This window comes from Drosophila gunungcola, unplaced genomic scaffold (assembly GCF_025200985.1).
Source record: "Drosophila gunungcola strain Sukarami unplaced genomic scaffold, Dgunungcola_SK_2 000137F, whole genome shotgun sequence".
NCBI lineage: Eukaryota > Metazoa > Arthropoda > Insecta > Diptera > Drosophilidae > Drosophila > Drosophila gunungcola.
The window spans coordinates 96,929-113,270 of record NW_026453298.1 but is presented as its reverse complement, the minus strand read 5'-3'; the positions used below and the strand labels follow the sequence as shown (position 1 = coordinate 113,270).

The 16,342-nt window shown below is 35.9% G+C and overlaps 1 protein-coding gene across 23 annotated transcripts in view; it reads left to right on the top strand.

Moving 5' to 3' along the window:
• The window catches only part of LOC128265595 (voltage-dependent calcium channel type A subunit alpha-1), an 80,859-nt gene extending 67,080 nt beyond the window's left edge, over positions 1–13,779 (top strand). For 13 of the 23 annotated variants that reach the window (XM_053001711.1, XM_053001712.1, XM_053001717.1 and 10 more), the window contains 8 exons: positions 700–917; positions 1,770–1,806; positions 5,725–5,846; positions 5,918–6,081; positions 6,567–6,767; positions 9,104–9,255; positions 10,777–11,021; positions 11,093–13,779. In XM_053001711.1, coding sequence (XP_052857671.1) covers positions 700–917; positions 1,770–1,806; positions 5,725–5,846; positions 5,918–6,081; positions 6,567–6,767; positions 9,104–9,255; positions 10,777–11,021; positions 11,093–11,243 — 1,290 coding nt within the window. In that variant the 3' untranslated portion in view covers positions 11,244–13,779. Of the gene's footprint in view, positions 1–699; positions 918–1,769; positions 1,807–5,724; positions 5,847–5,917; positions 6,082–6,566; positions 6,768–9,103; positions 9,256–10,776; positions 11,022–11,092 lie in introns of those variants that run through there. The other 10 variants (XM_053001721.1, XM_053001727.1, XM_053001726.1 and 7 more) reach the window with 4 other exon arrangements.
• Positions 13,780–16,342: the final 2,563 nt, after the last annotated feature.

Sequence of the window (16,342 nt, the reverse complement as noted above, 5' to 3'; positions counted from 1 at the left end):
TTTTACCGTATTAAGCAAGCCTCTCTTTTAAGCTAATTATCAAATCTTAAGCGAAAGCATCTCTTATACATTGCCTCCTTTTAACCTACATATTACCGACACAATCCGAATAGAGCTTGACACATCTCGAAATGCTATATACTACCATACCTCAATGTAAAGAAATTAAGCAGGGGCTATTGCCCCATTATTACATATGTATACACCAATATATGCTACGCATATGTACATTTATGCGAAAATAACAATATTTTGATTATCATTTTTGTTCTGTAATCTACTCAAACTTTTTAATTATTCTATAATAATTCTTACATTCCATTTTCAATGCTTATACAAAAAATATCAAAAACAAAACCAATCCCAATGCGTTGCAATGTTACTACATTAATACTCACCACTCACCCAACTTTAACCACAACTGTGTCTACAATAAACAACAATTTAATTGAAATGCAACACTATCTGAAATCTGTATCTCTACAACTCTAAAACCAAATAATTAAAAACCAAACACGAAAAATATTCATGCAACCGAACTACAACGAACAAAACGAAACCAAACGAAACCAAAACGAAACCAAAACGCAACGGAACGGAATGGCAACTCAAAATAAATCAAAACCACTGCACATTCCTGTCTACTATCAACTACCAACTACCAACTACCAATTGCCAACGGCAACCAAAAAACCGTAGAAACAATCATTTTTTAACTGCCTCCTCGATATGGCCGCCCTTGACAAAGGAGGATCGCGTCAAGGCTCCATAAGTTTCGAGCCAAATGGGGAAGGAGCCGCCAACTCACAAACACATTTGTTAGCCAGCACGCACCACCACCACGCAAACGGTGATGCCGAACACAACAGTTTGGCAACACTAGCACGGCGGAGTACGATCAGAAAACGATCAGTTAGGTAATTTAAACAGCTTCAATCTTAACTATAGTCCGTTAAGTGCAAAGTATCATTGTCAACGTCATTACCATTAAAACGCCATCAGCATCACGGCCATCTAAACGCATTCGATCATCACTCCATTCCTTTCATCACCAACCAAGATGAGCAGGTACCCATCCCAAGAGCGGGCTCCTTTCTGATTGTACTTTAGAAACTCAAACCTGTACTGTTGAAATAACAAGTGAAGCCTTGCGACCCGTTCCACGGAATATTTATTCCGCTTTGCACAAAAAAGTAGGCTACAACATATATCTTCAGCTCAAACTTCCTTTTCCCAATAATAAACAATTTACATATGAGTAGCTCGCTTCGCAGTCAGAGTCAACGAGTGATTAAGATATTGCCCCAATCAAAGGTTTGGTTCTGTCTTAAGCCTAGAACTTCTCAACTAGGTTCATAAAAATACAAGTTTTTTTGAATGAGTATGTTCATAATAGCTATCCGTTCAGCTGCAGTTCGTACTGCAGTCATTTCCAAAAATATGAACTTGAAGTAAGTACTCTAGAATAATGATTCAAGTATGTAAGACCTGATTTTTGTATCAATTTGCAAACCAAATCCAACCTTTAGAGTTTTCCAAACTGACGGGATGCAATGGAATTTAGTCGGTATTTTCTCTGATCGTGAGATCCACAGCATACATTTACATACATGCATAAAAAACGTTCGTTTCACACACTATCAAAATACAATTTCTACTAATAACACCTACCAACACAATTAGTTACTAACTACAAGATCTTTGTGCCTTTGTGCATTTCAACATTGACATAAGTAAATTGTTTTTCTTCTAATTTTTAAATATTTCAGAAACAAAAAGGTGAATAAGTTTGATAAACTCCAAGCGGTAAACCAAAACGAAATTATCAAAAATTTACTAATCAAAAATAATAATTAATTGTGTATTATATAAATATATGTGAATACTCTTTGTGTCCATACTCAGTTTCCGATATAAATGTTGTTCACAACCGATTAAGTCAAGTAATCTACTAGTACCTTAACAACATACTCACTCATAAGTATATGTATAGCTGTACGCGCCAATGTACCAAGTATCTATGACTCTATGACTATGCAAACTATGAAAATGCCAGGTTGCATAATACATAATACATATCTCATATATACATGCGCACATGTGTGTACTGCGTGTTCGACCTACTTTAAATGTTTAATTTGCGTTTACTCAATAGTGCAATACATACTCGTACCTAAATGTTGCATAGCAATTTTAAAAACATTAGAAACGCAAAACTTGGCTTAGTACTCGTACTCAATGTTGTAATTTGATCGTTTCTATAACCACTACATGTACTCCTACGTACGTAGGCGTTCGTTCCCTGGACAAGTGTTATGAGTGACAGCGAACAGTGGGTGGAAAGGCTTTGGCAAAGGTCCATTCAACCTATCCAGTCCTCCCACACGATCCCGTTTTCTAATCCTGCCAGTGCACAGTGGGCCAGAAGGTTCAATTTTGGCCAGAAATGCTGAACTTAAGAAATTAACTCTTTGAACTTTAAACTATATGATAACTACAACTACTGCTATTTATATTACATGGTGATATTTTTTGTAATTCTTAATTGTTTTGATTAATGTGTTAAAATTAAAAGATCATTTAAGCAATAATTACGAGAAAAAAATTGTTTCCTTCGCTTACCGAACTAATATAACACTTTATAGTATTCGATGAGAAAAAAATATTAACTTTAAACAATCATTTTAAAAAATTTTTTATTTGCAAAAAGTACCTAATTTTGTACATGCTTCATTTTTTTGTGCTATAATCTATTCAGATGTTTGGAACGCAGTTATGATCAGCATTTAAAACTTCTTTTATGAGCTGACAAGTACAATTTGAAAACGCCTCTGATCGGACATCCATATCATACAGCTGCCATTGGAAAATAAAGGAATTTTGATATTGCTTCGTTGTTTTTAAACAATTAGGATTACAATATCGAGATAAAAGTAGTCAATTGAACGACTATATCCCAAAGCTGCGTAAAAACGAGACGGATTTTGAGTATATTTTATTTACATTTTATATATATCTGCAAGAGTAAAAAACTTTCATTTTCAAGTATTTTTTAAAATTTGAAAAAATTTAGCTTAAGTATATTTTAAGATTTATTTTTTTTTCAACAAAAAAAGTATTTTTAGTCAAAAGAGAAATCTGCTGGTACTGTGTGCAATGGTGGTTGTTTTGGACAGCTGAACATTAGAAATCTATTCCTTTAAAGTTGTTCAGTGGACAACGATTTGAACAGGCTTAGTTGACTTGTAGTTTCCAAAAGCGGACGTGTATTTTTTTCCTCAATTACATTCCCTTAACCAAACAGTTTGCTAGGCTCTAAAATAAAGTAGTGTAAGCAAGGCAACTGGCAATAACGCCAGTAGTGTAAGATTAACTCACCAAACCCAGTACAGTTGCGACCTAGACATATCCAGACACATTCATATTACACAAGAAAATAAGAATATCCCGCTCACAGATCAGCTCGTCTTCAACGATGCCTCTGCCACATTAATCGTTAACTCGAACTCGCACCGGACATGCCAGCCATGTGAAACAAGTTGGCGGTTCTAACTCTGCTCCTACTCCCAGCCTCTTTTGGCATCGTCCGAATACCCACATTTGAATGAGACCGAACAATCATGCCTGTTCTGATTTCCACTTTTGAGACCAATTTTTAAATTCGATTTGCACTTGCAAGGCTGTCAAGTTCAAGTAAAGCGTTGGAAAGTAAAAGTCGAAAAAGAAAAGACACACTTTTCTACGTACACATAAAGCCATTCGCAGAAATAATCAGGTAGTAAAACAAGCAACTGAAGTAATTCATGATAGGTGACAAATTTCAATTTGTTAAAATTAATAATAGGATGCAATGAATTATCCTCTAAGTTATTTGTAATTTTTGTTTAACGTGATAGGTTCCAAATCGTTTGTTCCTAATCAGGTACTAAATAAATTCATGAAAGAGGTACAATTACCTGTAACGTTCACGATAAAATTTAAAAAAAGATACAGTGAAAAGAACCTCTAAGGGTGTCTTGAACATTTTGTATGACGTTATAGGGACCAAATCGTTTGTACCTATCGCTCCAAATATTGATTTTTTCCCGTAGCAATTTTGTATCAAGTTGAATAGGAGTTGTAATACGTAACTGGAATTTAATTAATTTCCTTGTTTTTAGGGAAAATTTTACATAATTAGATACAGCATTTCCCTCCTAGAGTTAAAGCTCCCCAACTAAGCACACGATTTGTAATTTGGACACCTAATGTAATCCCGCCACTGTTTATCACTCACTTTATATTGGTTTCGAATTCAAGTGAGGCAAAGAGCTATTCTTTGCCGAAACCAGTATGGTTCTTGATTTCTAGCGAGTTATCCCTCTAGTTACACATATAAAGGCGGCTTTATGTGTAGGTAGTAATTGTTCTCGAACACGATTTAAATGTAATAAGTAAAGAGTTCTCGTATTTAAATATTATGCGTTAGTCCATCACGAATGCGAAACGGTTTGTGTACGGTAAGTAAGTTCGTCGGCAATGTCTATTATAAAAAATGGACACTCGATGAAGCTGCTCATCCCCTGGCCCAGCGGGAGAAATTGGAAATGGACGCAGGACCTGACACCATCCATTACCCACCATTACACCACACATTTATCCAATATGATTCCTAAAGTAGTGCATGCCAACTAATACACATGATTACGTCATGTGGTTTGCTTAGCTTTTATTGTTGCTAAACATGATTCTGCGGATAAAGCACTGCCTTGTTAAATATACGCTTTACAATCACATGCATGCAAACATCGTTTATAGCTTGTAGATATCGTGTAGTGAAATATCTTGCCAAATTTTCACTCTCCAGATGCAAAGATCAACTAAAACATATTATTCCTTCGTATTTTGCGTTCAACTTTGTTTGTAGTACATCTATCACAATAAATATAGGACAATAAACAAAAATAAATAACGTTGATGAAACTCAATAACAAACAATTGGCGTACAAAAAAACGCAATATGGCAGTCATATCATTTCCAAAAAGCCCTCGAGTAAGAGAGACACCCAGTTAATTGTAATAGTATCAGAAACAAATTAATTGCAGAAATTATACGTATACGTATACTCCTGAGTAGTGTATGGATTTCCCTAAATGTTACATGCCCTCAAATAGGTTAACCAAAACTACAAACCAACATAATCCCGCATTAAATAACCCTCTATTGTACTAGATTTACAATTAAAACGCATTTGAATATGTATTTTGTTGCAGTGGAGTAATGATTGCTTTTGTTTACTTTTAAATACCGTATACGTATACCCCTTAAATACTATATTCCTCAAAGTAAGCATACATGTCTCAATGTATATTTATTTTGTAGCATTATACCAGTACAAACATATATACATTAATTTTCCTGCGCTCCATTACGGGGCACTGGACAACTATAGTTCTTAATTTATAAATACACATTTAAACCTGAATATCCGAATCCATGCAATGAATGAATGAATCCACAAGAAATCGGTCTGGAGGAACCCAAAACTTTAAAATGCAGACAAAACACAGACAATCGCCAAATTACTATATATATCGATTCAGCTGGATGTACTACCCCGAAACCAACATCCTGCTTCCCCTGAACCCAGCATCAAATCCCGCTCTGTTTGGACTGATTTCGAGTGGTGGCATTCATCGTGATTTCATTAGCCCACTAAAAGTCTCATTAACTCTTCCAATCAGATGCTGGAACTGCAAGACGCGTCGAGACATCCATCGCAGGAATCGCTTACTGGTGGCGATGCTGGCCATTTACATCCTGGACATTCGTACATGAATGGTCATCGGCGTTCGCCTAGCTTGAGGTAGGGTCGTGCCATCAACGTATGGGTCTGCCACTTACCTTTCACCTTTCTTTTTTTTTTACCCACTTCAGGCACAACGGCTCTCCACTGGCCAGATCTCCGAGTCCTCGACGGCGTGGCCATCAATACATACATCATGATATCGGGTTCTCCGATACCGTATCTAATGTTGTAGAGATGGTCAAGGAGACGCGTCATCCTAGGCATGGCAACAGTCACCCGCGGTATCCAAGAGGTATTGATTGGCTCAACACACGACACACCAATTAACTGTCCTTTATGTGTGCTTGTCGTAAGATCTGTGGTCCGTTTGGGGGCATACTTAACCTTGGTTTGAAATTGGTTTGTCTGTATCCGGTATCCGATGTTGCCCCTTCCATTTGTGTTGGTTTAGACGGACTTGCAAGAAGCACACGTAACGGGGAACTTGGCAATGCCAAGGATTTTTTATCTCTTTTGTAGAATCGTAGTAATATACATATATATATATATGTCTACAATTCCATAGCTATTAACAAAATCTTTTACTACAAGTATATATTCCAATACTGTTATTTTCGTTTCGATTAAGTTGGTCTTCCTTTGTTTATCTCTTTAAAAACAAGCAATCTGAAAAAAAAAAGAAAAAAAAAAATGTTGCTTAAATCAAATACGTAAAATGTTGTGCCCCGACATCCATAATTATTACTTTTTATTATTGTTGTTATATGTACAATATAGGTTCATGGTCAGCATCGACAAGTCCGGCCCGTTCGCCTTCGCCTTCTCGATATGGTGGTCATTTGTCTCGCAGTAAACGCACTCAACTGCCTTATCCCACATATGGGACAACCAGTCTATGTCAAAGATCACGATCGCCGAGTCCCGCTAGACTTCAGGAGATGCGTGAACGAGACAGACTTGGTTATGGGATTGATATGGGTACATCTCTAGCACTTGTTATCTAAAGTCCAACAAGATCAATCAAAAATCAAAACCAACTTAAAACTTAAAACTTAAAACAATTAAACAAAAACTACTCAACTTGTTTTCTATATATGCTAGTATTTTCTTCTACACAAATTTCTTCAACCATCTCAACTTTTACAAACATCAAACATAGTTGCCAACCATGCTTAACATGTACATGTATTGTCATGCCAAGACGTTCAATCGGAACACATTCAGTCAATCATGAGCTTCAATAGTTTTATTTTATACATCCCACACAGCTCTAAAGTCATTCAGATCTCCGAGCTTCCACACCGAAGAATTCATTAACATGTCCTAAACTCAACTATTCGTACTTGTACTCGTACTCTTGTTACAATAGCAGCGTTTATTGTTTTCATTTCTCTAGATGTCATTCTTGTACCATCCACCTTTTATATATTCACATCTCGTATGTATGGTACTGACATGTACAGTCCAGTCATTCATCCTCATCCTTAAACTACCACACTGAATCTCTGGCAAATTCACTGTTTCTGAGCATTACATTGCTTTAAGCATTTAAGTGGAGGTTAGATCTCTCAAGAGCCAGGGCAAATGTTGACGGACTCTAAGTGACACGATCTTACAAAGGGACACACTCGTGTTTTGGTACTGGTCACAACTAAGCGGAATAATGTGTAGAGTACTATTGAGGGGGTGAGATAAGTGAACATCATTTCCTAGTACATTCTCCAAGAAGGTGAAGTTCGTAAGCCATAGTCGTAGAATTTTTGTTTTTCAAATCCGACCTCTGTCAGTCTAACCAGCACGGGAAAAGACTCTGACCAAGAATCTCTATTTTAAGCTTGCTTCGTGTTCCAAGAACCCCCCTAAAGTCCAGCCACCACTAAAGATGCACAGGCTATATACCTACATTTGTGCCCTTTTTTCAAGTGTTGTTTTTTCCGATTTGGGCGGTGAAATCGACTAAGCTATTAGCATTTACCAGAGGCAGTTTTTGGGTGTTTCAGTATCTAGACGTGTGTGCATATGTATCTATCCTATCTATCTATGAATGTGCGTCAATAGCATTCTGCACCATTTTGTATTCCATCCCTTTTTATTTCTGCATTATGGTATCTATATCAAATCAGTCATGCATGTTGCCATGAACAATTTAGCTGTCGACCGGCCACTCCCTAAATCATCCACTACTTGTGTATATTTATCTTGGTACATTATAAAGCACTAATGTTACTGTTCTATATTTTGTTAAGTTGTATAACTCTACACGGTGATCAAAAAAATTGCACACGCTTAAGAAAGTAGATACAGTGAATGCATATCAATAATTTTGTAAACATCATAAAAGTTAAGTAAAATAGGTTCAGACTGGGACATGTTCACTCTTTTCTTTTGTCTTATTCCTTAATCACCTAAATATGTTATTAAATATTACTGAATTCAGAAAATCAGGTAGAAGGAAGCGTTTCCGATATATATTTTTGATCAGCAAAAAGTCAAATCAGAACTAGCACTCATAATTTTTTTAATTTGCGGGTAGCGCGTTATGGACTAATCATGATCGGGAAATCCGACTATAGTGCTTTCAATTTATAGCCGTTACTCGTAGAGTAGACGATTATATTGTATTCGTGTATGTATTCATGATCAGGATCAATAGTCGAGTCGATCTAGCTAAGGTCCATTGTCGAGATCTCGAAAACTATATAAACTAGAGAGCTGCTCTCTTCCTAGGCCCTTATTTTTACCAGTCTTTTGTCAAACCTGCAACAGTAAATCGACTGATTTGATTTGTCTTTCCCTAAGAGCTGAAAAATATATCGTCCTCGGCAGAACTGATAAGACCACCTGATGTAGTTGCATCATGGGGTGTGGTGATCGCTGATGTAGAGGGACAAAGTGAAAGAACTGTTTGTAGCATCTAAACTCCGATTGTTTTGTGGGAGAAAATTAAGTTTGAAATTTGTTAGCTGAGTAACTTTTTTGCTTAGCTACATTTGAATGAGATAGAATCAGTATACGCCATAGTCTCTGCGTTTATGGCTCAAATAGGGCCAGAGATTATAACGATTGTTACAAAATGATAGCGAAAAATGCAGACCAAGTCGAACTCTAAAAATCAAACTTTCCGAACATGTCCCATTCTGCTATTGTTTCATTTATTTGTATGTATGTTCCTAGCATTGTCGATGTTAATGCCAATGAAGAACAATTCAGGTACACTTCGTTTAGTATCATATCAGCAGAGTATTTTTTTGAACGATTATGCCCTCATAGCATCTTCTTTAATCACAGAGTAGTAATGCCTTGACTTCCTACAGGAGCAGCGCACGTGCAGCACAGCTACCCCACGTTGGCCTCCCGTCGAGCTGGAATCGGAAGACGCCTTCCTCCGACTCCGAGCAAACCGTCAACCCTGCAGCTCAAGCCAACCAACATAAACTTCCCCAAGCTGAATGCAAGTCCCACACATGTAAGTAATACCAGACCGAAGGAAACAGGTCAAAAAATCATTACCCAGGAACTGCAACTAATAGTCCAGGAAATCAATGACTAAAATCGCCATACTAAAAACAAAGATAAACTACGAATGATTCTTTTTGCCCCATCTGTTCACACCCTGCTAGGTTTATTAATATAAAATTTGTTTTTTATTTTTGTACGCTAGCAGAGGGTATTATAATATCTTTCAAACTGGAGTCTATCTAGCCATATCCGTATTTTAAATTATTTATTGAGTAATAAAATGATTATTTTTATACCCTTGCAGAGGGTATTATAATTTCAGTCAGAAGTTTGCAAAGCAGTGAAGGAGACGTTTCCGACCCTATAAAGTATATATATTCTTGATCAGCATCACTAGGCGAGTCGATCTGGCCATGTCCGTCTGTCCGTCTGTCCGTCCGTTTCTACGCAAACTAGTCTCTCAGTTTTAAAGCTATCTGCATGAAACTTTCCCAAAAGTTGTCTTTCTATTGCAGGTAGTATATAAGTCGGAACGAGCCGGATCGGACGACTATAGCATATAGCTCCCATAGGAACAATCGGAAAAATAAATGAAAAAAAATTATAACTTTGCTGTTTTTTAATTTTTTGTTTGGTTCTTCAACATATAGTAATGGTAAAATATTTCCGATTTACGGTTTAAATTTCATCAAAATCGAACGACTATAGCATATAGCTCCCATAGGAACAATCGGAAAAATAAATGAAAAAAATTATAACTTTGCTGTTTTTTAACTTTTTGTTTAGTTCTTCGAGATATAGTAATGGTTTAATATTTCAGAATTACGGTTTTAATTTCATCAAAATCGGACGACTATAGCATATAGCTCCCATAGGAACAATCGGAAAAATAAATGAAAAACAATTATAACTTTTCTGTTTTTTAATTTTTTGTTTAGTTCTTCGACATATAGCAATGTTTAATTATTTCAGAATTATGGTATAAATTTTATCAAAATCGGACGTCTATAGCATATGCTCCCATAGAAATAATAAAAATATATAAAATAACTATCTAATAATTGAGCTGCAAGTCATCATAGTTTCAATGTTTTTTTTAGCACATACTCAAGTAAATCATAATTTAAATGTTTTCAAAAGTATTTAATTAATGCAATAGCTGCAAGGGTATATGAACTTCGGCTTGCCGAAGTTTGCTTTCCTTCTTGTTAAACATAACATAACTCAAAATAAAACTCATTTAAATTGCGCCTTCAGTGTGTAGAATATTGATCAGTTTTTTTAATAGGCCTATGTAATTACTTTAAAGGTATACAATATCGTTGAAACTGTGCACGCGAAGCAGCAGACTCAAATTAAGTTTTATTTTGAGCGAAACAAAATAAATAAAGATTACCAAAAGGCATTATATTTGAGTTTTATTATTTTTTTGGTTTAAGATATATTCATTACTTTTATGATTTTAAAAATAAAGCCTTGCATGTGGTTACGGTCACTGCCATTAATGACTTTCGATTTCCTCTGGTAGACACACCACTCAACGCCCCACAGTGTTCACTCGCTACCACACCACCGTGACCTGCTGCGAGATCCAAGGGACATGTACTACAGTAGTAGAGAACGCGACCGGGATCGCGAGCGCCTTAGGGAAAGGGATCGGGATCGGGATCGCGACCGCCTGCACGAGTACGACCTGCGCTACGAGTACCGGGACCGGGAGCGGGAGTTGTACGAGCGCGAACGGGATCGCGAGCGGGAAGTCGAAAGAGAAAGGTGCGTATTTAATAATAATAATGTTTGTCAATAATGTAGATCGATCTAATCCGTTGTCGCATCCCACACAGACTGGAATATATAGCACCGCTGTCATTCGAACAGGCGCTGGCTATGGGCCGAACAGGCCGAGTACTGCCATCTCCAGTTCTAAACGGTTTTAAGCCAAAGAGTAGTCTGAACCCTCGACACTCCGATTCGGACGAGGAGGATTGGTGCTAGCAAAGGCTTTGATTGCGATCGCGTAACCGAAAGGATCAGATCTGGGTATAGCATCAGGCCATATGCTCCTCTTTGTCGGCACCGAACTTAGACCACAATTTTGATACGATACGACACAGATACCAACACGAACATCAGCCCCCACACCTTTGTCCCCAGCCACTCCTACATCGGAGGTACGACACGGATGTATCGACACCGAAACTGGGAACCACTATATCCGATATCAAATTGGCTGGAGAAAGCTTACAGGAAACAAACCCAAATCGACAACCGCAATCGCAACGGAAGCAGGAGCATCAAGATGGGCGGTTTAGGTGGCTCAGATGGTGCCAGGAGCCTTATGAGCGCCCCACGATGGCATCACTGCCCGCTACCAGAGTAACATCGCCCCAGTCCGATATCGAGTTCATCGCAAATGTAAGGAGAAAAGAAACCGGAACCACTGCAATAACACCAAGGACAACTAAAACTGAAGCAATGATATTAAGCGTACCAACTACAATAACATCGCCATTAGCTATTAAAAAGATATACTCAGATAACGACATTAATTATAACACCGACAGAGATAATGGCCGAGTAGAGGAATCAGCCCACCATTATCGCCAGCCAGAACTCAGCACACCAGACCTACAACACGAGCCACCACTGCAGCAACACAACAGCCAGCACTATCCGCAGTATTCGTATCATACGCTATGAGGAGGATGGGATCGAGAACCAGAGTCCACTAGATGTGCTACTTTAATTAAAACTGAACCGAGGTGTAAGGAGTGTGAGAAATATGACGTAACGAAAGTCAAGAGATTCGAGCTAATACTTGCCACTTCGAGGCAAAGTGGAAAACTAAATGATGGATATGGATATGGATATGGATATGAATATGGATATGAATATGATCAAGTGTATTGTACTTTTTTTCTACTGTAAGGACAAGTCTAGAGGAAGATGCAAGTAATCACAGAACTTTTTCAAACAGAACACACATAGATCTAGATCTAGGTCTAAATACATAGGAAATACAATTGTAGGTACTCGCATATACTGTAAGTTATCTAGGACATAGCTCGAGGAATCAGTAATCTGCAAGCGTTTTTGTCTTGTTTGTATTAAAGTTAGTAACTCAATTATGTGTATTTAAATGCGACACTTTATTTATTCTTTGTACATACCAGATAATTGTAGATATCAAATTTTTGTATGTAATATATTTACCTACGGCTACTAATATGAATACCTTCAACAAAATGAACTTGATAGCGAATATTAGCTATAATAGCAACAAATAGGGGGGACTACGATTTTTCTTCAGTTATTTTTCCTAAATCGTATATTTTTGTTTTGACTCAAAAAGCTTCACAAGCAAGAGAATAAAACAAACAGATTAATTCAAATACAAAGCCCAACTACAACCAAATAACTCAATTATGACCAAAAGTATGTATCTGTAAAATTAGCATCAACCAGTGCCATGTATGTGTACAGATTTTAGGAATTTTTAATAGATTTTTTGTCATATTTCCTCATTAAAGAACGACCTGTTGCAGTTTTGTAAGTCTGTAATTAAAGAAAGGTGTATGCTTCTGTTAATGATTTTCCGGAAGAGTTTCGTATGGTGAAATAGCTTTTTTCGATCAGTTAAAAAAATGTATGTCTATATAGTCTAGTGCATTGATTTACAACCGAGCATCTTCAACAAAAAAACATGTGTAGATATAATACATACACCTCCGGCTCCTCATGTGTATAATGTAAAAAAAATGCAGAGTTCATGGCACTTCAAAAATAATATATTTAAATATAAACGCAGGCACACAACCCCTCCAACTCACTAAAATGCAGACATCATGTGTATAGATAAACGAATCGTACATATTGGACGACGGGATATCGAAGAACGCACAATAATTGTAATTTAAAGAAATGAATCCATAACTTAAGTAAATAATTATAGCAGCTGAGCAGTAATGCGAATTTACACAGCAAATTAACTTACCATTACGATTATTATAATGACTAGAGTCGTAGAGTGCATACGGATGTAACAACCATTAAGCAAGCGAAGAAAAACTAGAGACACTAAACCAAAACTAAGATAACTGAGCTGACTTTAGCTATGTACGATACAAAAATATTAACTGAGCAATACTGAATAGGGAAAACGACTTACCTAGAAACGATAAACCAATATATACACTTAAAAAAAGGCCAAAATCGCCATCGGTTTTAGAAATTCGCCATTAAAATAAATATATGGCACAAAACATAATTTTATGAACATTTTTTCTTTAAATACGAAAGTTTTTCGATAAAATTAATGGCTTTCTATAAACACTCATACAATTTAGAAATTTTCCGTAAATCCAGAAATATGTATTTTTGAAAGCTCATGAAATATTTGTTGAAAATAAGAACTGATTTTCCTGAACTCATAAAAGAATTTGTTATATTTTATATTTTGTTTCTAAAATACAGAGCGACCTTCTATGAAACCGCAATTAGGTTTTCTTAAAACAAAAATTAACTTTTTTTTTTAAATAATTTTGTTTGTTAGATTTTAAAGTGAAATGAACTTTTTTTGTTGTTTTTTTTTTATACGTATTCTAGTTTAAATGCGTACGAAAACATGTACATAGGTAGGTGCCATTTTTGTTGTGTACAAATTTCTGCCGGTGTTGTAAATTATGGTAAAAAAAATACTAAAAAGACTCCCATTTCTAAAAACAGGAGGTTTGCTCCAAGTTTTCAAGGTGTAAAAATAAGAACACTTTTGTAAATACATGTTTTTATTTTATTAACTAATTTCCGGCAGCACAAACTGATTGTGAAGTTAAATTTCTCATTTATTAAAATAGATAACAAATTTAGAAAACAAATCACTTAAAAAAAAGAAATGTTTGTAATTTTGAAAACCATTTTTCAATTATTTTTTTCACGCAGAATATTTCTAAGTTTAGGGAAAACTTTTCCGAACATTTCTTACGTTAAGAACCATTTTAATTTTATGGCGATTTTCTAAAAGCCAGACAAAAATTCGAGTATAAAAAGGACAAGCGTATTCTTCTATAATTATCTTAATAACGGATGCAGACGAACAGACATTCAAGCAACATATAGGCGCCTACATAGATAAATATACAATAGGTTATAACTAGTCTCAGATAAAAGAAGAATTCCATTGCTAAACAAAACCAAAAACCAATGTTCGCCGGTATAAAGATTCACTCTCCAAAAAATTGTATACACACAGCGCACTAACGAGTGCTGTTGCAGGTATTTCCGATGTTCACTTTTGACTACTTCCAGTAAAAATTTGTCTGCGCGGCAAATGTTTCAAGTCCTCAGTCTTAGGCTAAGATCAGATTTTTGACCTTCCTTCATATGCACTGCTTGACTTACATTAACATTAAATTATTACTAGCGATATCCTCACACAAGTAGAGTTCTTGGAAGGGCAGCTTAGGGCTCATTAGCTCAATTACTACTACTGAATCATTGCCCTGATGCCAAAACTAAAAATATAAACGAATAATAAAAACAAAAAAAAATCAAAACAAAAACAAAAACAAAAATAGAAATGAGTACAAAATATTAGTATAGTTTACTGATGTCGTTTCGATATTAAATGTATATCCAATTCATCAAGCCTTTAGGGGAAATATTTAGTTAGAAAATTATTGGCATCCTTGACCATTTCAAATGAAATTACTCGCTTTAAATGCTCACAATCTTCGCTTCGTCCTTCGACTCGGCTCCAGATGCCCCACTCTGCTCTTACTTCTACAATAAACATTCTTGCAAAAGAATCAAAATGAACATCAGCAAACGTGATTTTTCGGGAAGTTAATAATCGGCGTTATAAACCACGTCCCGCCATCTACCATCTACCATCTACCAAACGAAATGTCAAAAAGTGTCCATACATGTATTTTAAAGACAATGCTGCGATCGATTTTTCTTCCGGGTTTTTGCATTCCTCTCTTACATTGCCTAATACTCCAGCTGCTTGAAGGATGGTTGCAAGTTCATTTAAAACCGCTGAACCGTGGAATCTATAGCTGGATCGGTGGTGAAATATAACCATGATAATGACAAAATGCGAACAAGTAAAAATTGAGGCTGACCCGAACGGTCCGCTCCCTGGGTTCCGTGTCTCATGTCGTAGGTGGCTTACTTTTTTTAATCAATACATTTAACCATAACCTAACGATTCGATTGTATATTTTGTTAATTGTTTACTGTCTGGTGTGAACGGTTACATGAAAAATATATGTAAGTAGATCTGACTTTTTTTTACAAAGCAACAGGAAAAATGTGGGAGGAGATAGTAGATGCAATTGAAAAGGAAAAATTAATGATAAAAACTAGTTTAAAATTAGAAAATGTAACTGTTATGGCTAAAGTTTAATGATAACACATTAACATAAATATATAAAAAATAATTATAATATCTTAATTTAATACACTAAGTACATAAACCAGTTAAAATAATTACTAAGTTACGCTAGAGATAATTAAACTACATTTAATAATTATGTAATTATAAATATGACTCGTAATTTATATACAAGATATACATACATAAACATATAATAACATAAATACCTGCCTTCAACAAATTTGTTAATAAAACTATTAATACTTTCTTATTTTACATAAAGTAAAGGAATACCATAATAAAAAACAAGAAGAAAATAAATGCCAGAAAAGTAACACACAAATTGTGTATTTCGTGATTTATTTCCTAACCCATAAATACAGCATGATTGGGTCTTAAAGGTTTGGATCTTTCCTATGGCAGATATATGATACAGTCGTTCGAACCGGACCTATTCAACTCGGGAAAATTTCATCCAAAGACGTGGCTGGTTCGACTCTCCTGATAACGCTGTTCAAGGATATTTATACTTTTTAAGGTCTCAAATGGGTCTGTCTACTGCGTTGCAAATGCCTGAATTTAATTACAATACTCTCTGCAAGGGGTATAAATATGCTTCCAAATAGAAAGTGAAAGGCAGAATGGATTTGTTCACATAAACAGCGCCCTTTTAAGTGCGTTATGTTATCCACCCCGTGCGGCAAGAGATTCCATCCAC